We start from the raw sequence: 27925 nt of genomic DNA on the forward strand, positions 1-27925 counted from the left end.
TACCGCAAAGCAAGAAAAGAACGGGGAGATTGACAAAACGGTCACAGAACGTCCGTGTACGATAGAAGGAGCGCGCGCATGTAAAGCAAATAATAAGCAAGTAATAAACCTAGATAGAAAGTGACGATAGAAATCCCAGCTGCCCAGGAACCAAGTGCATCAAGAGCCCCGAGCCAGCAATATACTCAGCACCACCTGCCCTCGCGTAGTGTCAGGGAAATCCCACGTGTATAGTGCCCCCTACCGGTGACTACTCTGTATATGTGTCCATGCACCACGTTGGGAGGGGGTTCTACTAGATAGGACTGGACCCATGTCTTGTATCTTAACCTTGTCATTTGGCCCTTGTGTCCCTATTGCTCATTAGATTGTAACTGGCCATTCCTTTGGCACCTCCTGACATCACGTGTTCTCTTCTATAGAAACCTGACCCGGGTCACAGTTGTCAGGAGACGGGCGTGGGGAGGGGGGAGACTGATCTCCTGTAACAGCCACAATAGACACTGCAGTCACCGGAGAACAGCACCGAGAACATTTATCTAGCACGTGTTATAACACTATAGTGAATACATCTAGCTCAGCGCAGAGAGGGTTAACGACAGCAGACTGACGTGTGCTGGGGGAAGGAGAAGGGGTCGGGGACATGTAAGGCGGAGTTCGGGTTCTGCTGCTCTTTAAGGGAGGATTTGGTGGCTCTGAAAAGAGCCTTTGTGGTGTATGCGGTGCCCGGGGCAGATCTAAGCCCTCTCCCCACGGATCCTGCGGGCCAGCTGGATGTCTTTGGGCATGATGGTCACCCTCTTGGCGTGGATAGCGCACAGGTTGGTGTCCTCGAACAGGCCCACCAGGTAAGCCTCGCTGGCCTCCTGCAGGGCCATGACCGCCGAGCTCTGGAAGCGGAGATCGGTCTTGAAGTCCTGGGCGATCTCTCTCACCAGGCGCTGGAAGGGAAGCTTGCGGATCAGCAGCTCGGTGGACTTCTGGTAGCGGCGGATCTCACGGAGGGCCACTGTACCGGGACGGTAACGATGCGGCTTCTTCACTCCACCTGTAGCGGGAGCGCTCTTCCTGGCGGCCTTGGTGGCCAGCTGCTTGCGGGGAGCTTTCCCTCCGGTGGACTTACGGGCTGTCTGCTTGGTTCTGGCCATTATGCTCTATAGACGGGCACAACTGAGATGTGATGGGAGCGGAGGAAAAGGCAGAGCATTTATAGTGCTGGTGTCCTGCTCATTGGCTGCTGTAAACCACACCCCCTGAATCCCATTGGCTAATTTATACATCCACGAGCCCGCCAGAACATAGCTGCTGCTTTTGGTCGGTAATATCTATTCAGGAGGGGCGGACCCATCCGGCCCTCTCAGCGGGTGGAAGGAACTCCCGGTAACAGCGCCCTCCCCCGTGTTCCCTCATCCATTAATCGGTGACGCGTCTCGGGCGTTCACACTGATTAACCGAATGCCTCTACAATATATAGTGCATGCTCACAGCGGCCCGAATCAGTAGTCTCCTCACATCCCGTCTGTTTATTACAGCAGGCTACAATCGTGGTGTACTCACATGACAGCTACATTGTGTTACAGTATAACAGCGACACCTTGTGGCGAGAGCTTCGAGTTCTAATGGCTGCAGGTTACCACCACACTGTAACAAGTGCTATTTTCTCTTATCCCAAATACTGACACTACAAAGTGTTATAGCGGCACAAATAGATACAAGTGCGCGCGGTTGGTTACTGACTGATGTTATGGAAGTGGCTCTCTTATCTGCCAGAAGGGGAGCTAGACCCTATGGACCGCGCTTGACTGGATATTGTGACGTCCTACAGACGGGGAGGGAGTGTAGACACTAGTTTATGTGGGGGAGGTCATAAAGCTCTGCCGGGAGGAGGTGGTGGCTCTGAGAAGAGCCTTTGTGGGGGTAAAGTACAGGGCGAGGCTCCCGATTATTTCTTAGCTGCGCTCTTCTTGGCAGCCTTGGGTTTGGCGACCTTCTTAGCCGGGCTCTTCTTGGCAGCCTTGGGTTTGGCGACCTTCTTAGCCGGGCTCTTGGCAGCCTTGGGTTTGGCCGCCTTCTTAGCCGGGCTCTTGGTGACTTTCTTGGGCTTGGGAGCAGCCTTCGGCTTCTTGGCCGCTTTCTTGGCGGCGGCCGCTGCAGGCTTCTTGGCCTTTTTCGGGCTCTTGGCCGCGCTCGGAGCCTTCTTCGGCTTCTTAGGAGATTTGGCCACTTTCTTGGCTGCGGCAGGCTTCTTGGGCTTGGCCGCCTTGTCCTTGGTCTCCTGCTGCTGCTTCTTGTTCAGCTTGAAGGAGCCGGAGGCGCCGCTGCCTTTCACCTGGAGCAGGGTCCCCTTGGTCACCAGCCCCTTGATGGCCAGCTTCAGGCGGCTGTTGTTCTTGTCTACATCGTAGCCTCCGGCAGCCAGAGCCTTCTTCAGGGCCGCAAGGGACACCCCGCTGCGCTCCTTGGAGGCAGACACGGCTTTGACGAGCAGCTCGGACACGCTGGGACCGGAAGGTTTCTTGCTCTTCTTGGCGCCCCCCGCAGGAGACTTCTTCGGCTGCTTCTTGGTTTTAGCGGCCGGTTCGGCGGGAGGAGCAGCGGCTGGCGCGGTTTCTGCCATCGTGTGATCGGTTACAGGAAAAAGTTATCCTGGAAGATAAATGCTGAGGCCGCAGCCGGCAGCGCTTCTTATATGTACAGCGGCCGCCTGTGATTGGCTGCTAAACTGCCATCGGCCTGAGCTGCTATTGGCTGACACAGAAAACAGGTCCCGCCCCCATCCCGTCCAAGTCTCAGCTCTTCTCCGCTCACCCCTTGTGTTTCCCTGCCCGGGAGAAGAGCCCTTTCTCGGTTAGAACCGGACAGGTGATCTCGCTTTCTCCCTGATTCCCTCTTCCCGGACATCCTCCCTGACCGATTATGCCCGTCACGGGCGGAGGTTCTGGGCAGGAGCCGGGAGGAGACCCCGGGATCTCCGCCATAAGTCTTGCCGGACTGCACATCTCTGTGTATCCGGGAGGATAAATCCGCTGCGGCGGCTCCTTCCTTCTATTCCCGGCACCGGTCACCGTCACACGGATCTTTTCTACAATTCCCACCGTCCTGGAAGCTGAATGGACGATGCGGGGACGGCCTGGAGCTAGGGAGAGCCCGGGAGGGTAACACAGGCGGCGGCTTCGCTCCCTGCCCGGTCATGTATAAATATAGTGTATAATACGGAGGATTCCTGCCGTAACTAGTAAGACTAAAGAAACTTCCCCCAGCACTAAGCACTTGCTGCTGCTGCTGCTCTACAAGAAGAGGAGGGACCCCGGAATTCCAATAAAATGGTACAGTGCGAAATATCAGGAGAATTGTATTTAGCGCATGCGCCACTTCACTTCTGCCATAGGTTCTGCAGAACCCCTGGCTATAGGGACGTCTCTGCAATGTAAGTGTATATGAGTTAGTGACGTCACTGTACCGATCTTTTATAGGCAATAAGTATCTACCCGTTGCTGCAGCTCACACGTCGGCCTTCCTCAGGGTTATAGCTGTTGTTATAGATCTCCCCCTTCTATAAGTTAAACCTGATGTCCAAACGCCCCTGATTGGTTGGTAGCTTTTGAGGCATTACAGGCATATATGTCATTATTCTCCATGTGATGGGATTTCTTGTTGGATTTAGATAAAGTTATTGTGGATTTTGGTGTCTTTATTGGTGGTTTCTTTCGTGTTCTTTATTAGTATTAATGGTTTTCCTGCCGATTCATAGAAAGGTGAATAGTTATAAATCAGCATTGATCCCTCAAATGACTCTGGGAGTTTCTGTATAATCCCGGGACATAGGGCGGCCTTGTGTTTCCTCCGTATATTATACTGATGTTCTCTCTTCCTGCCCTCACTATATAAATAATATAACTACTTTGCTCTTACAAAGGAGTTATATATTCCCTATACAGTGTATTGATTATTAATATTCCTGCAATGGAAGAAACCTTTAGGTGATAGGACTGATACATTTGGGTTCATTGTGGGTTTCGAGAGAATCAACAACAAACAAGTTCAGCAATAAGGACGATAGTGAAGGAGAGGAGGAAACCACAAGGAGGGAATCATTATTGGAGAAGAAATAAAAGGGAGAAAAACGAATAGAATAAATAATCTGAATATCCCGATCAGAACGACATACAATAAAAATAGTAACCAACTAAAACGGACTGTAAGAGACCCTGGAGCATAGTAAAGCACGAAAAAGTATGAGGAGAATTGTTACCCCCGTATACACCTATTATTATTATTACTATTATTATTATTATTAATAATAATAATAAAGACAGCCGTTATACTGTACAATAATCAGGATTTGACACTAGGAGAACTTTTATACCAACCCCCCTCCCCCTTCTCCGTATTGACCTTAATGCTTATTTGAAACTATTCACCTTTCTATGAATCGGCAGGAAAACCATTAATACTAATAAAGAACACGAAAGAAACCACCAATAAAGACACCAAAATCCACAATAACTTTATCTAAATCCAACAAGAAATCCCATCACATGGAGAATAATATAACCCAGGGAATAGGCCGAGCACAGTGGCTAGAAATAGAACAGTCTGACTACTCATCAGAACTACAACAAGTGGTCAGAAACAGAGCAGGAAGCCCGTCAGCGCTTTCTACCATGTGTTACCTCTATGTACCACAAGATGGCAGAAACAAAACATTACAGAACAAGGTAGGTCCTTCCCTGCCACTATGGAGATCACCTCAGTCTGAGCACTTACTGTGCAGTCACTGTGCTGGGAGAGAGAAAGGAGAGAGAGAGAGAGAGAGAGAGAGACGCACTCTAACAAATCCTCAGCTCAACAATAGCATCAACACACAGCAACATATAGTAATGAATCACCAATGCAAGTGTGGCTATATGCATGTACATAACATCGTGTACAACACATCATGTAGCAGCCATCTGTGCGCAGGGAAATACAGCAGAACACACTGCAACGAACCCTCAGCTCAGTAATAGCAGCAATATATAGTGATACAAAGTAATGAGATACATAGTGAATAGAAGGTACAACAACTAAAGGTAGGTAATAGAAGTACAAGGAGCCCTGTGCAGTATGAGTAATGGGAGGAAAAGACAACTCTGCTCCCGGTAACAGCACAAAGTAACGAATCCTCAGCTCAACTATAACACTGGCACAAACAACAAATCAACACTGCTGTTCTCTATCGATTTATGTTTATTAGTAATTATTATGAGATGAGATGTGGGGAAACAATGAATTATAGGCAGGTGTGTGTACCGGACATGGGGGATGTGAGGGTCTCAGCAGGTATATAGGAGACATAGAAGTGATGGTCCGGGGTTATTGGGGGCTGTTGGGGGATCAGGATTTCTCTACTGTGACTGCTGAGCTATTACTGCCTTCTATTTATGAATGGGAAGTTGTTACGTCACTCCTGCCGCTCGGTTACACACAATGCGGTTATTTCCATTATTACTTTGCGTCTATACAATTAGGTGAAAGTTCCGATTCCCGCCTGATAAATGTAACAGCCGCCGCCCATTCCCCAGCACAGTATGCGGATACAGGCCGCCCCCTGGCGGAGAGAGAGTGTAAGTGCCGGGATTAACCCCTAAGTGTCTGCTGTGTAAGAGATCGCCCAGGACTACATGTGGTGGCTGTGTGATGTGCGCGGCGCTGTGCTCCGGTGACTGCAGTGTATCCCCCCCGGTGTCATCAGTCTCCTGGCAGCTAGGACGTGGTCACTGTGATCGGAGGAGGAGTGGTATCTGAGCAACAATAGGAGCCAGAAATACAGCGGGGACTGAAGGGTTAACACTGCGGGGAGCTTTGTGCTGCTGATAGCCGTACAATGAGCGGGAAATACAAACCGTCCAACAGCCCGGATACTGCGCGCTGATTGGCTGATCCCCGGGGAAGACGAGACTTCTAGTAACAGGTCAGGGGGATCCCGAGCAGTGAGGCCGATGCCTTCCACCACCCATGTAGGAGGAGGATGGGGGTTATGATGCTCCGCAGCAGATACATCGAGGGGACACTCCCTCTGCAGTCAGTCCTGGGGGGGGGGGGGGGGGCTGTAGGTAGAGATGAGAGGGGCCGGGAGGAGCCGTCACTAGAGGTCAGTGTCATTTACTAGTAACAGCGCCCCTGTCTGTATGCGGCAGCGCCGATACCCTGCAGCCTCTACCAGTCATGTGTTATATGTAATAGCGGTGACAGCTCTGTATGAGGAGGAGGTGGGTGGCTCTTAGAAGAGCCTTTGGGGTTGCGGACGGTACCGGATGGATGAGCGGAGCTCACTTGCTCTTGGCCGCTTTGCTGCTCTCGGTCTTCTTGGGCAGCAGCACGGCCTGGATGTTGGGAAGGACGCCTCCCTGGGCGATGGTCACCCCACCCAGCAGCTTGTTGAGCTCCTCGTCGTTGCGGACGGCCAGCTGCAGGTGACGGGGGATGATGCGGGTCTTCTTGTTGTCCCGGGCGGCATTGCCGGCCAACTCCAGGATCTCAGCGGTCAGATACTCCAGCACGGCGGCCAGGTAGACCGGAGCGCCGGCGCCAACCCTCTCAGCGTAGTTTCCCTTGCGGAGAAGCCTGTGCACACGACCGACGGGGAACTGCAGTCCTGCCCGGGAGGAGCGGGTCTTGGCCTTAGCACGGACCTTGCCTCCTTGTTTGCCGCGTCCAGTCATTATCGAGCTTGTGCGCTTTCACGATCAGATTCCCTCTCCCGGCGTCTGCGGCTTTTTATACTTCCTTGCTCCGCCCTCCGCCTCCTGTCATTGGGTAGATTTGAATCCGGCCAACGGGCAGCCTGCTTGTAGGTACGCCAATAGCCGGCTGTGGGCGGGGATTATGACGCGCTCCCCGGTCAGGTGACTCTCTCCTCCAGTAGAGGGTCGAGCAAGCGGCAGCCCTCATTTGCATGGGCTGGGTATAAATAGGGCTGCGGCGGGAGGGGAGAGCAGCATTCTTCTCTGTCCCAGTGAAGGAGGATTGTGAGTGATCATCATGCCTGATCCCGCCAAGTCTGCCCCAGCGCCCAAGAAGGGCTCCAAGAAAGCCGTGACCAAGACCCAGAAGAAGGACGGCAAGAAGCGAAGGAAGAGCAGGAAGGAAAGCTACGCCATCTACGTGTACAAGGTGCTCAAGCAGGTCCACCCTGACACCGGTATCTCCTCCAAGGCCATGGGCATCATGAACTCGTTCGTCAACGACATCTTCGAGCGCATCGCAGGGGAAGCCTCTCGCCTGGCTCACTACAACAAGCGCTCTACCATCACCTCCCGGGAGATCCAGACCGCCGTGCGCCTGCTGCTGCCGGGAGAGCTGGCCAAGCACGCCGTGTCCGAGGGCACCAAGGCCGTCACCAAGTACACCAGCGCCAAGTGAGCGGCTCGCCTCCTGCCTCTTCTCTTATCACCCCAAAGGCTCTTCTAAGAGCCACCCACGTTGTCTAGAACGGAGCTGGAGCTTCTCCCGTAGTTGTATCTAATTCAGCTAGTTCGTTTTCTGTTTTTCTTAACTGATCTACGTGTTCAAGATGATGGTGATGAAAAATATCTTCTATATATAGTAAGATTTCTTTTACTATGTAGCGGTGTGATATATGGGAGAACAGCGACACCTACTGTCACTGCTGAGTTATTACTGCATTGTATTTATGAATGGGAAGTTCTTACGTCACTCCTGTTCGGTTACACACAATGCGGTTATTTCCATTTTTACTTTGTCTCTATACAATTAGGTGAAGGTTCTCATCCCCGATTTCCGCCTAATAAATGTAACAGCCGCCGCCCATTCATCAGCGCAGATCGTGCTGACTTCTCTCATTGTTTCCCCCGTTACAACGGACACCGAGGACATGCCTGCATAGTGCTTAGCCTACTATACTGCACAGTGACGCTGCCACCTGCTGGCTGTTGTGGTATTACATCGCTGAGCAGTATTATACCCTATAGCCCCGGCACAGCATGTTGAGGAGCCCGCACGCTATTCTTGCAGTGCCTTTTATTTCAGGAGACCGGAGCTACATAACTACAGTACATGCCATATACGTGGGTTTTCTGCTCCACTATGACAAAATCGGAATATGAGAACTCTGTCCTTGGGGGCGGTCTTGTATTATATAAGCTTTCCCCCCAAAACAATTATCCCCCTTGCCGGGTTATATTGAGTGCTGACAGTAAAGATAAGCAGGAGGAGAGCAGTCAGTATAGAGCTCCGACATCTCTATTATGTATGGGAGTAAGACCGACTGCGACCAAACAAAGAACGGGTGTGCGACGGGCGGGAATTTTGAAATTCAAAGCTCAGAGTTTTAGCGCCATCTACAGGTGACTGATTTTAGTGGTGGATCTTTTCACTCGGTTATATATGTATAATGTTTAATCTTGATTTGTTCACAAACCCCATATTGCTGCCCCTCCGAGACTGCACACTGCCAACCACAGCAATGGTTCCCAGGAATTGTAGCCTCTTATAGAAGACGTGGGCGGCTCTGAAAAGAGCCTTTGGGTTGTGGAGATGGAGCCGAATGGGAGCGGAATTAACCTCCGAAGCCGTAGAGAGTGCGGCCCTGGCGCTTGAGGGCGTACACCACGTCCATGGCGGTGACGGTCTTCCTCTTGGCGTGCTCGGTGTAGGTGACGGCGTCGCGGATCACATTCTCCAAGAAGACTTTCAGGACACCGCGAGTCTCTTCATAGATGAGGCCGGAGATTCGCTTCACGCCTCCCCTGCGAGCAAGACGGCGGATAGCGGGCTTGGTGATGCCCTGGATGTTATCCCGGAGCACCTTCCTGTGCCTCTTGGCGCCGCCCTTACCGAGACCTTTTCCTCCTTTGCCGCGTCCAGACATTCTCTGAGCTGTAAAGAAACAACTGTAAGAGAACGCGCTTAGAGTCCTTGCTTATATAGGAAATAGGCGGACCTGACAGAGAACTGAGTACATGATTCCACACTGGGGGCGTGTCTTTTTTTTTTTGCAATGAGCTTTCAGCCCCGCCTACTCTCCGTTGATTGGCTGAACACAGATGTAATGTTGATATTCTCTTTCCCGCCTATTCTATTACTGTCGCCGCCATTTCCCTCTTCTGATGCTATTATGTCCGTTATTAGGGGGGTCAGGGCCGCTATGGCCGGGTGGGGTTCATATAGGTTTTAGGATTTCTGGGGCTGATGCTTGTTTGTTCCCTTGTACAGATCAGTGGGGTTCCCCGTGTATTTCCCTCCGCGCTCTGTGATGCTTCAACAGCCGCCGTGATCTTCCGGTGTGGCGCCCCCTGGTGGCCGGTGTTCTCCTATGATGCAGCGCGGCCTCCCCCCTCCCGGGCGGTGGTTTCTGGGATGGGGGATACTGGGGTGCGATGACTATTAGTGACAGTACTTGCCGCTTTCTAGGTCACCGCTCCGGACATGCAGGGGTTAGGGCAGATTCCTGGCGAGGTGCTCGGTGCTCACACTCAGCGCTGCTGCATGGACGTGGCCGGAGCTGGACATTACATTAGCGGCCGGAGGTCACATATAGCACAATATAGCCGCTGGTTACCGGGACAATCCGCCAGGAGGCAGCACTGAGCTGTGACCTCCTCCCTGTGCCCGGCTCCGGCATTGTCAGCGCCGCTTCCCCCTATTCTCCTATATACTTATCCTAGTCTAACACTGGCTGCAGTGCTGGAGGAGCTGCGGGCGGGGGCGCTGTCCTGGCTATGGGGACGTTGTGGAGTTGATGGGAAATCTCAGCGAGTGAAGCTACAATGTATCTCTGGACCCCAAAGTACAATGTAACTTCTAACCTTCCCCTCTGTAGATGAGATACATTGTATCCATTCTCTCCTTCCTTGTTACAATGTCATTTATTGTCCGTCTGTAGATACGACATAATGATACAGGCTGTGGGGATAATAAGTAGTACAATAGCGCCACCGTGTGGTCACTATAGAGAACTGCTCTGCCCACATTGTTTACCAGGCACGGACTTTGGCATATTCACATTGGACGGTTCCATCCTGAGCTGAAATCCCGCACCCAGCCAGTTAGAGGGAAGGGGAGGCCCGGCCTCTATGGGTGATTACAAACCACAGCTCATCCCTGGATCTGACCACACTGACATAATAAGACTAGAAAAGCTGCCACATATCTGAGCTTAACTAGCGGGGGAAGGGATTTCTGACCATCTAATCTACCCCTAGATGTATAAGCCTGGTACACAGGGACTGGTTGGCACATCTCTGCCTGTCACATAGCTCCCTAAGGGCCCTGTTCCACGGAGCGATGATCGGCCGAATCGGAATAGAGACAACGATCCGCTGATGATCGTTGTCATCGGCTGATCGTTGATATAGGTTAGGACCTATATTTGTCGGGCGCCGACCGCACACTGCTGCGTGGAATAGCGGTGCGAGGCCGGCGACTAACGATTTGCATTACCTATGCAGGGTGCAGGGCTCCTCTTCTCCTGCTTCTCCCCGGGTCCCGAATCCCGCGCTCCAGCGTCAGGGCGGCCTGTCTCCACTCAGCCAATCACTGGCCGCAGCGGTCCCACCCAGTGATTGGCTGAGTGGCCTGTCAGCCGGGACAGGCCGCCCTGACGCTGGAGGAGCGCGCAGGACCCGGGAGAAGAGGAGCCCTGCACCCTGCATAGGTAATGTATACTAGTTAAGCTAGGACTGCAAGGACATCAGTAACATTGTCCCTGCAGCCCTTGTTTAACGATAACCAGGCCGTGGAATTGGCCCAGTAAACGAGCGCTGATCTAGCAGAACGGCGCTCGTTTATGTTCACACTACGTATATGTCCGGCCGCATATCTTCGCGGCCGGACATATACGCGTATATGTCCGGCCGGGGATTTACGTAAGTTGCAGCCGGCTACGTACGGTCCACGAACTTACGCCCGTAGTCTACTTACGCTTCCCGAGCGCCCTACGTTGCGATCCGACAGCGGTCTTTTACTGGGATATCTTCGGCTAGCCCCGGACACCCCACAGAACCTTTTGGATCGGCAAAGAAAAGTGCAAAAATGAAGAAATCACCACTACGTACGGGACCGCATGTTACGCTACGGGCGTAAGTTACGGCATTTTCGTCCTCAAACAATGGTCTGGTTCATTTTTTACGGCGCAGCGTACGATCCGGGCGTAAGTTCTTACGTAGTGTGAACTGTGCAGCCGTAGATCGTATACTTTCCATACTTACGCAAACTACGTAAGTCTCCGGCCGCTTATTCACGGAACGCTATACGTTCGGAGACTTACGTAGTGTGAACATAGCCTAAGGGTGCGTTTATACAGACAGATTTATTTAAAAGATTTTGGAAGCCAAAGCCAGGAATGGATTTTTGAAGAGAAGTAATCTCACTCTTTCCTTTATGACCTGTTCTCTCTTTATAGTCTGTTCCTGGTTTTGGCTTCAAAAATCTGTTAGATAAATCTCTCTGCACCATTACTCTTGTCTGCCGGGATCTGCAGCTGTGTGCCTGCTATGGAGCTCATATAAGCCCTTTAACCCTTTTAATCTAACATGCTGATATGTCCCCATTGCACAGGAGAAGCCAAGAAGGAAGGTTTGTCTTTTACCTTCCTTCCTGGCGCTGTTCCGGTGCAGTTTGTTGTGTGTTCCATGGTCAGGTGAGACCATTAGGAGCACTGCTTTGTGTTTTAAAGCATGGACATGTTGGTACTTCTAGTTCTCCTGTATAGAGCTCCTGCTATGTGTTTATAGCATGGACATGCTGGGGCAGGGTTACAGCCAATTATGGATAGTCCCTTGTACCCGCCAACTCACTAAAATACCTGAAAACATGTGCGACCACCATGTTTCGCAAATAATCTGAATTGTCACGGGTCATCAAAGTAGAACAAATTCTTATCAATACATAAATAGAGGGCAGATAACTGTCCTTCGAGGATGTCGGGGTACCTCCAGGAGACAAAGAAGAATGTGGACCACCAAAAGAACAAGATTGGATCTTATATACTAGATGCACTAACAACAGTTCTTATACAGGGAAAAAATCAATACTGTAATAGCTTTCCAGGTAGTGTCTACTGAGATGTCTTATTAGAGAACACCTGGAGACATCTCCCATGTAATGCTTACTGAGGTATAATCTACTGCAACGTCTGCCAACCATGCTCTTATAGACATCTCCAAGTAGAACGTGTTGAGTTTTCCTATGCTATTTCTTGTCCCTATTTACTGAGACGATACCAAGTGCTAGTAGCTCCCTGGTTACTAGGAGGATACAAAATACACACCTGACCAGCTGGGCTCTAACTCAATAGCAGCTCTACAGAGCAGTGTGTGAACAGGCCACAAGCTCTCAGCATTTCTTTTCCCTCTGTGCCACCTTTTATGTTGGAGCAATTTGGAGGGAACGGCAAATGGGATTGGTAATGGGACCTTCCAATGCCTCCACACTCTACTACGCACCTATAAAATCCAGGGCCAGTTATACGAATATATAGTCCAGCAGAATAGCTCTACTGAACCACACAACTTTGCCTGGATTTCACCATCTAATCCAGGCTTGCAGATGTACACCCTTCCCGTATATTACCGGTCACCTCTTGAGTTGAGTTGGGTAACTTTGGATATAATATAGACTTGGATATACTTCACAGCTTATTGTTTGTAGTACAATACTTGACAATATCACAGCCTCTCACTGGTGGAAGAATAGAATCTACAGTCTCTGAATATACTTGGTGCTTGACTAGACTTGTAACGCTGCTTGTTAATCTGTGGTGGTGGCAGTGGACTGTCGGAGAAAGACAAACACAAACCCTAAGGTACTCCTTTTAGAAGGACCACCTACGCCCATGGGAATGCACATCCGCTTAATGCTGTCTTGTGGGCACCAAGTGACACTAGACCAGTCACCACTACAACGTAGGCCCACCTAGTGGGAAAAGTTAGGCGTTGGGGTGACCTCTAAGGAGTCCTAGCACCTAGTAGAGTTTTTGGGTATCTGTGCTTACCTAGCCACTGACTTTGATCCTGCAATGACCTTCAGGACTTTAAGAAAATTGTTGCCCAGTGTTGATAGGGTTGTCCTGCCTGACTCTACCGCAGCCTCACCACGAAGTACACGAGCCAGACATGGCTAGGAGGTCAGGTGTGCTGAAAAGAATAAAGTTCTGCATGCACACTCTGATTCTAGGTAATGACCCACAGGTGGGTCCTGGCCACCAGGCCAGGCCCTGGAAGAAGCTTCTCGGAAGGCTCTCTTTTATCTTGTGTGCCTCTCTCTGAATAACTACCCCAAATCACAGATGCCTCAGCACTTCTATCCCCAAGGGTTGACATGATAGGGCAGAGAGCAAATAATCTATACTGTAATAGGTTATAAGACATATTAGGGAAGACTCTAGAATACCCAGCTCAGAGACTGGTGCACAGTAAAACATCAGATAGTGGCAATAATTATAGAAAATGCATAAGGCAATCCAGCTTCGCAGTTAACCATTCTAGTGAATTTCCTTAAGCCATTCTAGAGAGTGAAAATACATTCTGACATCTGGTGGTGGGAGTGCAAACTACATCATTCAGCCCCAGATCATTCTAGCATTCATGTACTGACCTACATATGCTGCATTAAAGCAGTGGAAACCCACTCTGGGACACTGCTAGTGCACATTATATGTCTATACAATGTGTTTTATCTAGGTCCTCTGGGAACTCTATAGACAGAACACCTGCCAACCCTTGGAAAGATCTCTTCACCAACCTCCATAATATCCTCCACCCCTCTATTCGTCTGATGGTTGTATCTTGTCTGTATTCTTCCTCCTTACTCCACCATACTTCTCCAGTCCTTCCTACTCTGTGACCTAGTTCTATACAGATATAATTTGTCATTTCTACTTTCCTGCAGGAGATCCGGGTCTTCCAGGGCCGCAAGGACCAAAAGGTAAAGTCATTGAATTTGAAAGCAAAGATTCTCCATCCTATCCAGTTTATTGGACTCCATGTATGATGTAACCAGTAATAAACTATGAGACCCCTCTGAGTGATTGTCTTTCTTCATGTGTATAGGCGATACGGGGGATCTAGGCTCTCCGGAACAGTGAGTGACATCTTCAGGCCTCCTTCCTTTTACTTGTAAGATCATTTTGTTGTCTCTCCTGGTTAGAAGTTATATTTATAGTGGTCGGAGTTCCCTCTTCTCATGCAGAGCTCTATATCTCTGTATAGACTTAGTAGTTATATATAAGTAATATGCAGGGGCGGTCTTGGCATTTCTGGGGCCCCAAGCGAAGTTATGTCTGGGGCCCCCCCTCGACACGCGTTCCAAAACAATAGACCACTGTGTGTTGCTCCCAGTAGTATATACCCCTTGTGCGCTACCGCCAGTAATATATACTCCTTGTGTGCTGCCCCCAATAGTATATACCCCTTGTGTCCTGCCCCCAGTAGTATAAAGACCCCTGTGTGTTCCCCCAGTTATATATAGCCCCCCGTGTGCTCCCCCAGAAGTATATAGACCTCCTGTGTGCTGCCCCAGTTGTATATAGACCCCCTGTGTGCTGCCCCCAGTTGTATATACCCCTGTGTGCTCCCCCACTAGTATATCGGCCCCCTGTGTGCTCCCTCAGGGGTATTTAGCCCCCCCTGTGTGCTCCCCCACTTGGATATAGACCTCCTGTGTGCTCCCCCACTTGGATATAGACCCCTGTGTGCTCCCCCAGTAGTATATAGCCCCCCTGTGTGCTCCCCCACTTGGATTTAGACCTCCTGTGTGCTCTCCAATTTGTATATAGACCTCATTCTGCTGCCCCAAGTAGTATATAGACCCCCTGTGTGCTGCCCCCAGTAGTATATAGACCCCTCTGTGAAGCCCCAGTAGTCTATAGCCCCCCTGTGTGCTCCCCCTGTTATATAGCCCCCCTGTGTGCTTCCCCCATTTATATAGACCCCAGATGTGCGCTCCCCCAGTTACACAGGCCCCTGTGTGCTCCCCCTCCCATATAGTATATAACACAATAAAACAAACACTTATACTCACCTGGGTACGGGCATCTCCTCTTCTCTTCACTCTTGTGGCATCAGGAAGGGTTTTCCCCGCGATCACAAGAGGCCGCACTCTCCTTGTCCTGGCGCCGATGCTCCAGTGATGTCACTGGAGCGCCAGCACCACAAGGACAAAGCTGCCACTTGTGACCGCAGGGAAAACCCTTCCTGCGGCCACAAGAGTGACTGACAGGAAGGGGGCCAATGTCTCCCGCCCTGTCAGTGCTGCTGCATGTAACCATGATCGCTCATTACGAGTGCTTATATTTACAGTTCAGATGGCAGCAGCGAGCGGGGCAGCGGCCATGTCCAGCGGTCTTGAGCACAAGAGCGGGGCGTGGGGGCCCCCCTGGATGTTGGGGGCCCCAAGCGATCGCTTGGTGTGCTTGGTGCCAAAGACCGCCACTGGTAATATGCAGAAAGTTCTTTTATCTTATTGAGATGCTGTAATAATGGCCGTGTAATAGAGAAGTCATGGACAGCACTGTTAACCCTTCAGCGCCCACTGTATTTCTGGCTCCTATTGTTGCTCCATGATTCTTAGAGACCCCTTCATAGTGAACACGTCCTACCTGCCAGGAGACTGATCACACCGGTACTCACTGTCATGGAGATGCACTGCAGTCACTAGAGTGACAGGCCGCTTAGCCAATCACTGGTCATGGTGCTATCCCATCTCAGTCAGTGATTGGCTGAACGGGCTGCAGGTGACTGGATACACTGGGGGAGCACAGACAGGTGCGCGTACAATTTTTTTTTTTTTTTTTTTTAAGATGCGCAACTGCCATTATTAAAAAGTTGTTTAGAACTCTGCAATAAGTTCGGAATGAATCTCAGCTCGTAAATATCAAGGGCAACTCAAGTGATTTTTTTTTTTCTTTCAAATCAACTAGTGTCCAAAAGTGCCAGAGATTTGTAATTTACTTCTATTAAAAAAAAAATCTCAGGTCTTCCAGTACTTATCAGCTGCTGTATGTCATAGACACAGGCATAGATATGTGGGACATGCTGCAGCTGATAAGTACTGGAAGACTTGAGATTTTTTTAATAGAAGTAAATTACAAATCTCTGGCACTTTCTTACACCAGTTGATTTAAACTGGAGTTGCCCTTTAAGTTCGCTCATCTCTAGTGGGGACTATTTAATGTCATTTTATTATTTTGAGTATTGATGAATGATGATGATAATGTTTGGGGTGGTGCAGGCAATGCTGTTTTCCACCAGGGGCCGCTCACTGTGCAGATTTTTACAGCTGTGACTAAACTCAATAAGGAATTCACCTGCAGCCAGTTCCCCCTAGTGGTGGCTACAAGACCTACAACCTTTATCTGGATGTTTTTCTGGAACTGTTCAGGGGAAAGTATCCAGGCATAAAAAACCCTCTTGCTTTAAGACTACTTCAGTGCTGGTTTCTCAGTACATTGATGCAAACACCGATGGCATATCTAAGCCTTGCCCAGTTTTTGTTTTTACTGACACATACAAAACAACTTGTCTAATGGACTGTCTGCTGTTGAAGGTATATAGGAAAATAATGCATACTTACCTTTCCCTGGTCCCCCTGATGTTCTCTCAGGTAGGAGTCACCCTGGTATAAAGACCATTACACAGAGGGAGGTACATGTCTGTTTATTCATGTGATATATACTGTCTGTCTGTTCACAGGCTGCCAGGGCATACTGGGAGTTGTAGTTCCCCATCAGTTCCGCCATTTGCAGACCGCTGGTATAAAGTTTTGTATAAATAAAATATAATCACTGTATAATGAAAAGTTCTGATATGGTTGTGTAGCCGGCTTGTGTTTCAGTTTCTTCATGTCCAAGATCTCTGCTGGCTGTCAGTGACTAAAAGATCCTTGTTCACATCCAGAAAACCTGTGCAGACCTAATACTGAACACCTGTTATAATGCTACACAAGTCTCTGGAGTGATAAAGTCATCTGTGCTACAATGTATCGGTGCAGGTGGACTGTATCCAGGCTAATGACTGTCCTGGACCACATACAACTGTAACAGACCCTCTGCTGTGAGAAGGATCCCGAATGATTCCATTTACTGACAGCAAGCAGGGATCTAGGAAATGGTGCAGGACAGAGACACAAGAAAGTATGTACATGGATTAATACATTATCATCCATGTTATTTTCTTTTTGCTATATTTATATTTCAGACTATTTTGTGTTTTTTATTTTATGGATACTACATCTAAAATATTTTAGATTTAAAATATTCATTATATAGTGCAGTTATGTATGCAGTGGCCTTCATGAAGTCTAATACTTTGCAGGGACATTATTTGTTAAAATAGGAACAGCATAATAATTTAAAACATAACAAGGCTACATTACATACAGTAACATTTGGACAAGTTGCTGTACAGTGATTTGCTTTCTGGTGATTGGAATCTCTTAGATTCACACATATATTGCACAATCCTGCCCTATTCTCGATTATATATTCAGAGATTAATAATGACACGAGTGGCTGGGATTACAGAACATATCATAGAGCTGTTCCCTTCTTATATCCATATTCCCAATCTATTCCTTTATAGAAATCAGCTCTTATCCATGTACCATACCTGCTGCTCAATCCGTCCTGACCTTCTGAAATCACTTGCTTTATCTCCAGGTCATTTGTGTCTCTCCGGTCCTAATGGACTAGAAGGAAGCTGCCGGGACAGGAGGAGATGTTTTGGGCCTCGTGCACACACACAAGTCTCCGGACATTACTGATTGGTTTGCTTTTATAGATCTAATAATTCCCTCCGCATGTTTATTGTTCAATGATTTCTGAGACTTCATATAAAAAACTAATTCAGCCTTTCAATCCAATTCAGTTATAAACAATCGAACAGATACATTTCGATAAAATCAGTTGTGAACGTCTTTATAAAGACCCAATATAGCAGAAAACAATGCAGATACGGAAGGGTTAATCACCATCAAATTGGCGGGACCCCCGATATTCTGACACAATACCCTTCAGTCATCAGACAAAAGATGAACCCCTTTAGGGCTGGATTGTTTGTGCCCTACTTTCGCTAAACCCCTTTATGACATGACTGACCAGGGACCGATAGACACGGCAGCGAGAGGACCGGGATCTGTAGCCTTTCATATAGAAGACGTGGGCGGCTCTGAAAAGAGCCTTTGGGTTGTGGAGATGGAGCCGATGGGAGCGGAATTAACCTCCGAAGCCGTAGAGAGTGCGGCCCTGGCGCTTGAGGGCGTACACCACGTCCATGGCGGTGACGGTCTTCCTCTTGGCGTGCTCGGTGTAGGTGACGGCGTCGCGGATCACGTTCTCCAGGAAGACTTTCAGGACACCGCGAGTCTCCTCATAGATGAGGCCGGAGATTCTCTTGACGCCTCCCCTGCGAGCAAGACGGCGGATAGCGGGCTTGGTGATGCCCTGGATGTTATCCCGGAGCACCTTCCTGTGCCTCTTGGCGCCGCCCTTACCGAGACCTTTTCCTCCTTTGCCGCGTCCAGACATTCTCTGAGCTGTAAAGAAACAACTGTAAGAGAACGCGCTTAGAGTCCTTGCTTACATAGGAAATAAGCGGACCTGACAGAGAACCGCACAGATGACTCACTTCCGGGACATCCCTACGTGCAACGTTGGATCATTGACCCCTCCCCTTCCTCCCTGATTGGCTGAACATGGAGATTTTAAACTTCCCGCCCTTTCTGTAACCGTCGCTGCTAGTTTCCCGCTTTTAGTGTCACCAGTTTCTAATGCGATTCTGGCAGAAAAAAAAAAGCAAGCAAAGCAAGAAAAGAACGGGGAGATTGACAAAACGGTCACAGAACGTCCGTGTACGATAGAAGGAGCGCGCGCATGTAAAGCAAATAATAAGCAAGTAAAGTAATAAACCAAGATAGAAAGTCACGATAGAAATCCCAGCTGCCCAGGAACCAAGTGCATCAAGAGCCCCGAGCCAGCAATATACTCAGCACCACCTGCCCTCGCGTAGTGTCAGGGAAATCCCACGTGTATAGTGCCCCCTACCGGTGACTACTCTGTATATGTGTCCATGCACCACGATGGGAGGGGGTTCTACTAGATAGGACTGGACCCATGTCTTGTATCTTAACCTTGTCATTTGGCCCTTGTGTCCCTATTGCTCATTAGATTGTAACTGGCCATTCCTTTGGCACCTCCTGACACCACGTGTTCTCTTCTATAGAAACCTGACCCGGGTCACAGTTGTCAGGAGACGGGCGTGGGGAGACTGATCTCCTGTAACAGCCACAATAGACACTGCAGTCACCGGAGAACAGCACCGAGAACATTTATCTAGCACGTGTTATAACACTATAGTGAATACATCTAGCTCAGCGCAGAGAGGGTTAACGACAGCAGACTGACGTGTGCTGGGGGAAGGAGAAGGGGGTCGGGGACATGTAAGGCGGAGTTCGAGTTCTGCTGCTCTTTAAGGGAGGATTTGGTGGCTCTGAAAAGAGCCTTTGTGGTGTATGCGGTGCCCGGGGCAGATCTAAGCCCTCTCCCCACGGATCCTGCGGGCCAGCTGGATGTCTTTGGGCATGATGGTCACCCTCTTGGCGTGGATAGCGCACAGGTTGGTGTCCTCGAACAGGCCCACCAGGTAAGCCTCGCTGGCCTCCTGCAGGGCCATGACCGCCGAGCTCTGGAAGCGGAGATCGGTCTTGAAGTCCTGGGCGATCTCTCTCACCAGGCGCTGGAAGGGAAGCTTGCGGATCAGCAGCTCGGTGGACTTCTGGTAGCGGCGGATCTCACGGAGGGCCACTGTACCGGGACGGTAACGATGCGGCTTCTTCACTCCACCTGTAGCGGGAGCGCTCTTCCTGGCGGCCTTAGTGGCAAGCTGCTTGCGGGGAGCTTTCCCACCGGTGGACTTACGGGCTGTCTGCTTGGTTCTGGCCATTATGCTCTGTAGACGGGCACAACTGAGATGTGATGGGAGCGGAGGAAAAGGCAGAGCATTTATAGTGCTGGTGTCCTGCTCATTGGCTGCTGTAAACCACACCCCCTGAATCCCATTGGCTAATTTATACATCCACGAGCCCGCCAGAACATAGCTGCTGCTTTGGGTCGGTAATATCTATTCAGGAGAGGCGGACCCATCCGGCCCTCTCAGCGGGTGGAAGGAAGGAACTCCCGGTAACAGCGCCCTCCCCCGTGTTCCCTCATCCATGAATCGGTGACGCGTCTCGGGCGTTCACCCTGATTAACCGAATGCCTCTACAATATATAGTGCATGCTCACAGCGGCCCGAATCAGTAGTCTCCTCACATCCCGTCTGTTTATTACAGCAGGCTACAATCGTGGTGTACTCACATGACAGCTACATTGTGTTACAGTATAACAGCGACACCTTGTGGCGAGAGCTTCGAGTTCTAATGGCTGCAGGTTACCACCACACTGTAACAAGTGCTATTTTCTCTTATCCCAAATACTGACACTACAAAGTGTTACAGCGGCACAAATAGATACAAGTGCGCGCGGTTGGTTACTGACTGATGTTATGGAAGTGGCTCTCTTATCTGCCAGAAGGGGAGCTAGACCCTATGGACCGCGTTTGACTGGATATTGTGACGTCCTACAGACGGGGAGGGAGTGTAGACACTAGTTTATGTGGGGGAGGTCATAAAGCTCTGCCGGGAGGAGGTGGTGGCTCTGAGAAGAGCCTTTGTGGGGGTAAAGTACAGGGCGAGGCTCCCGATTATTTCTTAGCTGCGCTCTTCTTGGCAGCCTTGGGTTTGGCGACCTTCTTAGCCGGGCTCTTCTTGGCAGCCTTGGGTTTGGCGACCTTCTTAGCCGGGCTCTTGGCAGCCTTGGGTTTGGCCGCCTTCTTAGCCGGGCTCTTGGTGACTTTCTTGGGCTTGGGAGCAGCCTTCGGCTTCTTTGCCGCTTTCTTGGCAGCGGCCGCTGCAGGCTTCTTGGCCTTTTTCGGGCTCTTGGCCGCGCTCGGAGCCTTCTTCGGCTTCTTAGGAGATTTGGCCACTTTCTTGGCTGCGGCAGGCTTCTTGGGCTTGGCCGCCTTGTCCTTGGTCTCCTGCTGCTGCTTCTTGTTCAGCTTGAAGGAGCCGGAGGCGCCGCTGCCTTTCACCTGGAGCAGGGTCCCCTTGGTCACCAGCCCCTTGATGGCCAGCTTCAGGCGGCTGTTGTTCTTGTCTACATCGTAGCCTCCGGCAGCCAGAGCCTTCTTCAGGGCCGCCAGGGACACCCCGCTGCGCTCCTTGGAGGCAGACACGGCTTTGACGAGCAGCTCGGACACGCTGGGACCGGAAGGTTTCTTGCTCTTCTTGGCGCCCCCCGCAGGAGACTTCTTCGGCTGCTTCTTGGTTTTAGCGGCCGGTTCGGCGGGAGGAGCAGCGGCTGGCGCGGTTTCTGCCATCGTGTGATCGCTTACAGGAAAAAGTTATCCTGGAAGATAAATGCTGAGGCCGCAGCCGCCAGCGCTTCTTATATGTACAGCGGCCGCCTGTGATTGGCTGCTAAACTGCCATCGGCCTGAGCTGCTATTGGCTGACACAGAAAACAGGTCCCGCCCCCATCCCGTCCAAGTCTCAGCTCTTCTCCGCTCACCCCTTGTGTTTCCCTGCCCGGGAGAAGAGCCCTTTCTCGGTTAGAACCGGACAGGTGATCTCGCTTTCTCCCTGATTCCCTCTTCCCGGACATCCTCCCTGACCGATTATGCCCGTCACGGGCGGAGGTTCTGGGCAGGAGCCGGGAGGAGACCCCGGGATCTCCGCCATAAGTCTTGCCGGACTGCACATCTCTGTGTATCCGGGAGGATAAATCCGCTGCGGCGGCTCCTTCCTTCTATTCCCGGCACCGGTCACCGTCACACGGATCTTTTCTACAATTCCCACCGTCCTGGAAGCTGAATGGACGATGCGGGGACGGCCTGGAGCTAGGGAGAGCCCGGGAGGGTAACACAGGCGGCGGCTTCGCTCCCTGCCCGGTCATGTATAAATATAGTGTATAATACGGAGGATTCCTGCCGTAACTAGTAAGACTAAAGAAACTTCCCCCAGCACTAAGCACTTGCTGCTGCTGCTGCTCTACAAGAAGAGGAGGGACCCCGGAATTCCAATAAAATGGTACACTGCGAAATATCAGGAGAATTGTACTTAGCGCATGCGCCACTTCACTTCTGCCATAGGTTCTGCAGAACCCCTGGCTATAGGGACGTCTCTGCAATGTAAGTGTATATGAGTTAGTGACGTCACTGTATGGATCTTTTATAGACAATAAGTATCTACCCGTTGCTGCAGCTCACACGTCGGCCTTCCTCAGGGTTATGGCTGTTGTTATAGATCGCCCCCTTCTATAAGTTAAACCTGATGTCCAAACGCCCCTGATTGGTTGGTAGCTTTTGAGGCATTACAGGCATATATGTCATTATTCTCCATGTGATGGGATTTCTTGTTGGATTTAGATAAAGTTATTGTGGATTTTGGTGTCTTTATTGGTGGTTTCTTTCGTGTTCTTTATTAGTATTAATGGTTTTCCTGCCGATTCATAGAAAGGTGAATAGTTATAAATCAGCATTGATCCCTCAAATGACTCTGGGTGTTTCTGTATAATCCCGGGACATAGGGCGGCCTTGTGTTTCCTCCGTATATTATACTGATGTTCTCTCTTCCTGCCCTCACTATATAAATAATATAACTACTTTGCTCTTACAAAGGAGTTATATATTCCCTATACAGTGTATTGATTATTAATATTCCTGCAATGGAAGAAACCTTTAGGTGATGGAACTGATACATTTGGGTTCATTGTGGGTTTCGAGAGAATCAACAACAAACAAGTTCAGCAATAAGGACGATAGTGAAGGAGAGGAGGAAACCACAAGGAGGGAATCATTATTGGAGAAGAAATAAAAGGGAGAAAAACGAATAGAATAAATAATCTGAATATCCCGATCAGAACGACATACAATAAAAATAGTAACCAACTAAAACGGACTGTAAGAGACCCTGGAGCATAGTAGAGCAGGAAAAAGTATGAGGAGAATTGTTACCCCCGTATACACCTATTATTATTATTATTATTATTATTAATAATAATAATAAAGACAGCCGTTACACTGTACAATAATCAGGATTTGACACTAGGAGAACTTTTATACCACCCCCCCCCCCCCCCCCCCCCCCCCCCCCCCCCCCCTTCTCCGTATTGACCTTAATGCTTATTTGAAACTATTCACCTTTCTATGAATCGGCAGGAAAACCATTAATACTAATAAAGAACACGAAAAAAACCACCAATAAAGACAACAAAATCCACAATAACTTTATCTAAATCCAACAAGAGATCCCATCACATGGAGAATAATATAACCCAGGGAATAGGCCGAGCACAGTGGATAGAAATAGAACAGTCTGACTACTCATCAGAACTACAACAAGTGGTCAGAAACAGAGCAGGAAGCCCGTCAGCGCTTTCTACCATGTGTTACCTCTATGTACCACAAGATGGCAGAAACAAAACATAATAACATTACAGAACAAAGGCCTGTAGGTCCTTCCCTGCCACTATGGAGATCACCTCAGTCTGAGCACTTACTGTGCAGTCACTGTGCTGGGAGAGAGAAAGGAGAGAGAGAGAGAGACGCACTCTAACAAATCCTCAGCTCAACAATAGCATCAACACACAGCAACATATAGTAATGAATCACCAATGCAAGTGTGGCTATATGCATGTACATAACATCGTGTACAACACATCATGTAGCAGCCATCTGTGCGCAGGGAAATACAGCAGAACACACTGCAACGAACCCTCAGCTCAGTAATAGCAGCATTATATAGTGATACAAAGTAATGAGATACATAGTGAATAGAAGGTACAACAACTAAAGGTAGGTAATAGAAGTACAAGGAGCCCTGTGCAGTATGAGTAATGGGAGGAAAAGACAACTCTGCTCCCGGTAACAGCACAAAGTAACGAATCCTCAGCTCAACTATAACACTGGCACAAACAACAAATCAACACTGCTGTTCTCTATCGATTTATGTTTATTAGTAATTATTATGAGATGAGATGTGGCGAAACAATGAATTATAGGCAGGTGTGTGTACCGGACATGGGGGATGTGAGGGTCTCAGCAGGTATATAGGAGACATAGAAGTGATGGTCCGGGGTTATTGGGGGCTGTTGGGGGATCAGGATTTCTCTACTGTGACTGCTGAGCTATTACTGCCTTCTATTTATGAATGGGAAGTTGTTACGTCACTCCTGCCGCTCGGTTACACACAATGCGGTTATTTCCATTATTACTTTGCGTCTATACAATTAGGTGAAAGTTCCGATTCCCGCCTGATAAATGTAACAGCCGCCGCCCATTCCCCAGCACAGTATGCGGATACAGGCCGCCCCCTGGCGGAGAGAGAGTGTAAGTGCCGGGAATAACCCCTAAGTGTCTGCTGTGTAAGAGATCGCCCAGGACTACATGTGGTGGCTGTGTGATGTGCGCGGTGCTGTGCTCCGGTGTCTGCAGTGTATCCCTCCCGGTGTCATCAGTCTCCTGGCAGCTAGGACGTGGTCACTGTGATCGGAGGAGGAGTGGTATCTGAGCAACAATAGGAGCCAGAAATACAGCGGGGACTGAAGGGTTAACACTGCGGGGAGCTTTGTGCTGCTGATAGCCGTACAATGAGCGGGAAATACAAACCGTCCAACAGCCCGGATACTGCGCGCTGATTGGCTGATCCCCGGGGAAGACGAAACTTCTAGTAACAGGTCAGGGGGATCCCGAGCAGTGAGGCCGATGCCTTCCGACACCCATGTAGGAGGAGGATGGGGGTTATGATGCTCCGCAGCAGATACATCGAGGGGACACTCCCTCTGCAGTCAGTCCTGGGGGCGCTGTAGGTAGAGATGAGAGGGGCCGGGAGGAGCCGTCACTAAAGGTCAGTGTCATTTACTAGTAACAGCGCCCCTGTCTGTATGCGGCAGCGCCGATACCCTGCAGCCTCTACCAGTCATGTGTTATATGTAATAGCGGTGACAGCTCTGTATGAGGAGGAGGTGGGTGGCTCTTAGAAGAGCCTTTGGGGTTGCGGACGGTACCGGATGGATGAGCGGAGCTCACTTGCTCTTGGCCGCTTTGCTGCTCTCGGTCTTCTTGGGCAGCAGCACGGCCTGGATGTTGGGAAGGACGCCTCCCTGGGCGATGGTCACCCCACCCAGCAGCTTGTTGAGCTCCTCGTCGTTGCGGACGGCCAGCTGCAGGTGACGGGGGATGATGCGGGTCTTCTTGTTGTCCCGGGCGGCATTGCCGGCCAACTCCAGGATCTCAGCGGTCAGATACTCCAGCACGGCGGCCAGGTAGACCGGAGCGCCGGCGCCAACCCTCTCAGCGTAGTTTCCCTTGCGGAGAAGCCTGTGAACACGACCGACGGGGAACTGCAGTCCTGCCCGGGAGGAGCGGGTCTTGGCCTTAGCACGGACCTTGCCTCCTTGTTTGCCGCGTCCAGACATTATCGAGCTTGTGCGCTTTCACGATCAGATTCCCTCTCCCGGCGTCTGCGGCTTTTTATACTTCCTTGCTCCGCCCTCCGCCTCCTGTCATTGGGTAGATTTGAATCCGGCCAACGGGCAGCCTGCTTGTAGGTACGCCAATAGCCGGCTGTGGGCGGGGATTATGACGCGCTCCCCGGTCAGGTGACTCTCTCCTCCAGTAGAGGGTCGAGCAAGCGGCAGCCCTCATTTGCATGGGCTGGGTATAAATAGGGCTGCGGCGGGAGGGGAGAGCAGCATTCTTCTCTGTCCCAGTGAAGGAGGATTGTGAGTGATCATCATGCCTGATCCCGCCAAGTCTGCCCCAGCGCCCAAGAAGGGCTCCAAGAAAGCCGTGACCAAGACCCAGAAGAAGGACGGCAAGAAGCGAAGGAAGAGCAGGAAGGAAAGCTACGCCATCTACGTGTACAAGGTGCTCAAGCAGGTCCACCCTGACACCGGTATCTCCTCCAAGGCCATGGGCATCATGAACTCGTTCGTCAACGACATCTTCGAGCGCATCGCAGGGGAAGCCTCTCGCCTGGCTCACTACAACAAGCGCTCTACCATCACCTCCCGGGAGATCCAGACCGCCGTGCGCCTGCTGCTGCCCGGAGAGCTGGCCAAGCACGCCGTGTCCGAGGGCACCAAGGCCGTCACCAAGTACACCAGCGCCAAGTGAGCGGCTCGCCTCCTGCCTCTTCTCTTATCACCCCAAAGGCTCTTCTAAGAGCCACCCACGTTGTCTAGAACAGAGCTGGAGCTTCTCCCGTAGTTGTATCTAATTCAGCTAGTTCGTTTTCTGTTTTTCTTAACTGATCTACGTGTTCAAGATGATGATTATGATGATGAAAAATATCTTCTATATATAGTAAGATTTCTTTTACTATGTAGCGGTGTGATATATGGGAGAACAGCGACACCTACTGTCACTGCTGAGTTATTACTGCATTGTATTTATGAATGGGAAGTTCTTACGTCACTCCTGTTCGGTTACACACAATGCGGTTATTTCCATTTTTTTACTTTGTCTCTATACAATTAGGTGAAGGTTCTCATCCCCGATTTCCGCCTAATAAATGTAACAGCCGCCGCCCATTCATCAGCGCAGATCGTGCTGACTTCTCTCATTGTTTCCCCCGTTACAACGGACACCGAGGACATGCCTGCATAGTGCTTAGCCTACTATACTGCACAGTGACGCTGCCACCTGCTGGCTGTGGTGGTATTACATCGCTGAGCAGTATTATACCCTATAGCCCCGGCACAGCATGTTGAGGAGCCCGCCCGCTATTCTTGCAGTGCCTTTTATTTCAGGAGACCGGAGCTACATAACTACAGTACATTCCATATACGTGTTTTCTGCTCCACTATCCCAATGACAAAACCGGAATATGAGAACTCTGTCCTTGGGGGCGGTCTTGTATTATATAAGCTTTCCCCCCAAAACAATTATCCCCCTTGCCGGGTTATATTGAGTGCTGACAGTAAAGATAAGCAGGAGGAGAGCAGTCAGTATAGAGCTCCGACATCTCTATTATGTATGGGAGTAAGACCGACTGCGACCAAACAAAGAACGGGTGTGCGACGGGCGGGAATTTTGAAATTCAAAGCTCAGAGTTTTAGCGCCATCTACAGGTGACTTATTTTATATGTATAATGTTTAATCTTGATTTGTTCACAAACCCCATATTGCTGCCCCTCCGAGACTGCACACTGCCAACCACAGCAATGGTTCCCAGGAATTGTAGCCTCTTATAGAAGACGTGGGCGGCTCTGAAAAGAGCCTTTGGGTTGTGGAGATGGAGCCGAATGGGAGCGGAATTAACCTCCAAAGCCGTAGAGAGTGCGGCCCTGGCGCTTGAGGGCGTACACCACGTCCATGGCGGTGACGGTCTTCCTCTTGGCGTGCTCGGTGTAGGTGACGGCGTCGCGGATCACATTCTCCAAGAAGACTTTCAGGACACCGCGAGTCTCTTCATAGATGAGGCCGGAGATTCTCTTGACGCCTCCCCTGCGAGCAAGACGGCGGATAGCGGGCTTGGTGATGCCCTGGATGTTATCCCGGAGCACCTTCCTGTGCCTCTTGGCGCCGCCCTTACCGAGACCTTTTCCTCCTTTGCCGCGTCCAGACATTCTCTGAGCTGTAAAGAAACAACTGTAAGAGAACGCGCTTAGAGTCCTTGCTTATATAGGAAATAGGCGGACCTGACAGAGAACTGAGTACATGATTCCACACTGGGGGCGTGTCTTTTTTTTGCAATGAGCTTCAGCCCCGCCTACTCTCCGTTGATTGGCTGAACACAGATGTAATGTTGATATTCTCTTTCCCGCCTATTCTATTACTGTCGCCGCCATTTCCCTCTTCTGATGCTATTATGTCCGTTATTAGGGGGGTCA

General features: G+C 50.1%; 11 protein-coding genes across 12 annotated transcripts; 2 read left to right on the forward strand and 9 right to left on the reverse strand.

Moving 5' to 3' along the window:
- Positions 1 to 717: 717 nt before the first annotated feature.
- LOC138778778 (histone H3) lies at positions 718 to 1159 on the reverse strand. The gene has a single exon (XM_069956507.1). It carries the CDS (start codon positions 1146 to 1148, stop codon positions 738 to 740), a length of 411 nt encoding a protein of 136 aa, XP_069812608.1. The 5' UTR covers positions 1149 to 1159; the 3' UTR covers positions 718 to 737.
- A 750-nt stretch (positions 1160 to 1909) lies between these two features.
- LOC138778789 (histone H1B-like) lies at positions 1910 to 2635 on the reverse strand. 2 transcript variants are annotated; one of them, XM_069956520.1, is made up of 2 exons: positions 2030 to 2635; positions 1914 to 1987 (listed from the first exon to the last, which is right to left on the reverse strand). In XM_069956520.1, the coding sequence occupies exons 1-2, from the start codon at positions 2615 to 2617 to the stop codon at positions 1943 to 1945; spliced, it is 633 nt and encodes a 210-aa protein (XP_069812621.1). In that variant the 5' UTR covers positions 2618 to 2635; the 3' UTR covers positions 1914 to 1942. The 2 variants fall into 2 exon arrangements, with proteins under 2 accessions (XP_069812620.1, XP_069812621.1); XM_069956519.1 differs by having other exon boundaries at positions 1910 to 2635.
- Positions 2636 to 6278: 3643 nt separating this feature from the next.
- LOC138778768 (histone H2A type 1-like) lies at positions 6279 to 6704 on the reverse strand. The gene has a single exon (XM_069956497.1). It carries the CDS (start codon positions 6702 to 6704, stop codon positions 6312 to 6314), a length of 393 nt encoding a protein of 130 aa, XP_069812598.1. The 3' UTR covers positions 6279 to 6311.
- A 293-nt stretch (positions 6705 to 6997) lies between these two features.
- On the forward strand, positions 6998 to 7437 carry LOC138778773 (histone H2B 1.1). Its single transcript, XM_069956503.1, has one exon. It carries the CDS (start codon positions 7024 to 7026, stop codon positions 7402 to 7404), a length of 381 nt encoding a protein of 126 aa, XP_069812604.1. The 5' UTR covers positions 6998 to 7023; the 3' UTR covers positions 7405 to 7437.
- Positions 7438 to 8472: 1035 nt separating this feature from the next.
- On the reverse strand, positions 8473 to 8918 carry LOC138778786 (histone H4). The gene has a single exon (XM_069956516.1). It carries the CDS (start codon positions 8870 to 8872, stop codon positions 8561 to 8563), a length of 312 nt encoding a protein of 103 aa, XP_069812617.1. The 5' UTR covers positions 8873 to 8918; the 3' UTR covers positions 8473 to 8560.
- Positions 8919 to 18193: 9275 nt separating this feature from the next.
- On the reverse strand, positions 18194 to 18582 carry LOC138778785 (histone H4). Its single transcript, XM_069956515.1, has one exon. It carries the CDS (start codon positions 18521 to 18523, stop codon positions 18212 to 18214), a length of 312 nt encoding a protein of 103 aa, XP_069812616.1. The 5' UTR covers positions 18524 to 18582; the 3' UTR covers positions 18194 to 18211.
- Positions 18583 to 19507: 925 nt separating this feature from the next.
- Positions 19508 to 19937, reverse strand: LOC138778780 (histone H3). Its single transcript, XM_069956509.1, has one exon. It carries the CDS (start codon positions 19935 to 19937, stop codon positions 19527 to 19529), a length of 411 nt encoding a protein of 136 aa, XP_069812610.1. The 3' UTR covers positions 19508 to 19526.
- A 773-nt stretch (positions 19938 to 20710) lies between these two features.
- Positions 20711 to 21410, reverse strand: LOC138778790 (histone H1B-like). Its single transcript, XM_069956521.1, has one exon. It carries the CDS (start codon positions 21408 to 21410, stop codon positions 20736 to 20738), a length of 675 nt encoding a protein of 224 aa, XP_069812622.1. The 3' UTR covers positions 20711 to 20735.
- Positions 21411 to 25081: 3671 nt separating this feature from the next.
- LOC138778769 (histone H2A type 1) lies at positions 25082 to 25507 on the reverse strand. The gene has a single exon (XM_069956498.1). It carries the CDS (start codon positions 25505 to 25507, stop codon positions 25115 to 25117), a length of 393 nt encoding a protein of 130 aa, XP_069812599.1. The 3' UTR covers positions 25082 to 25114.
- Positions 25508 to 25800: 293 nt separating this feature from the next.
- LOC138778774 (histone H2B 1.1) lies at positions 25801 to 26236 on the forward strand. The gene has a single exon (XM_069956504.1). The coding sequence runs from the start codon at positions 25827 to 25829 to the stop codon at positions 26205 to 26207; it is 381 nt and encodes a 126-aa protein (XP_069812605.1). The 5' UTR covers positions 25801 to 25826; the 3' UTR covers positions 26208 to 26236.
- Positions 26237 to 27302: 1066 nt separating this feature from the next.
- LOC138778783 (histone H4) lies at positions 27303 to 27703 on the reverse strand. The gene has a single exon (XM_069956513.1). It carries the CDS (start codon positions 27659 to 27661, stop codon positions 27350 to 27352), a length of 312 nt encoding a protein of 103 aa, XP_069812614.1. The 5' UTR covers positions 27662 to 27703; the 3' UTR covers positions 27303 to 27349.
- Between the last annotated feature and the right edge of the window lie 222 nt (positions 27704 to 27925).

The sequence above is a fragment of the Dendropsophus ebraccatus genome, unplaced genomic scaffold (assembly GCF_027789765.1).
Source record: "Dendropsophus ebraccatus isolate aDenEbr1 unplaced genomic scaffold, aDenEbr1.pat pat_scaffold_677_ctg1, whole genome shotgun sequence".
NCBI lineage: Eukaryota > Metazoa > Chordata > Amphibia > Anura > Hylidae > Dendropsophus > Dendropsophus ebraccatus.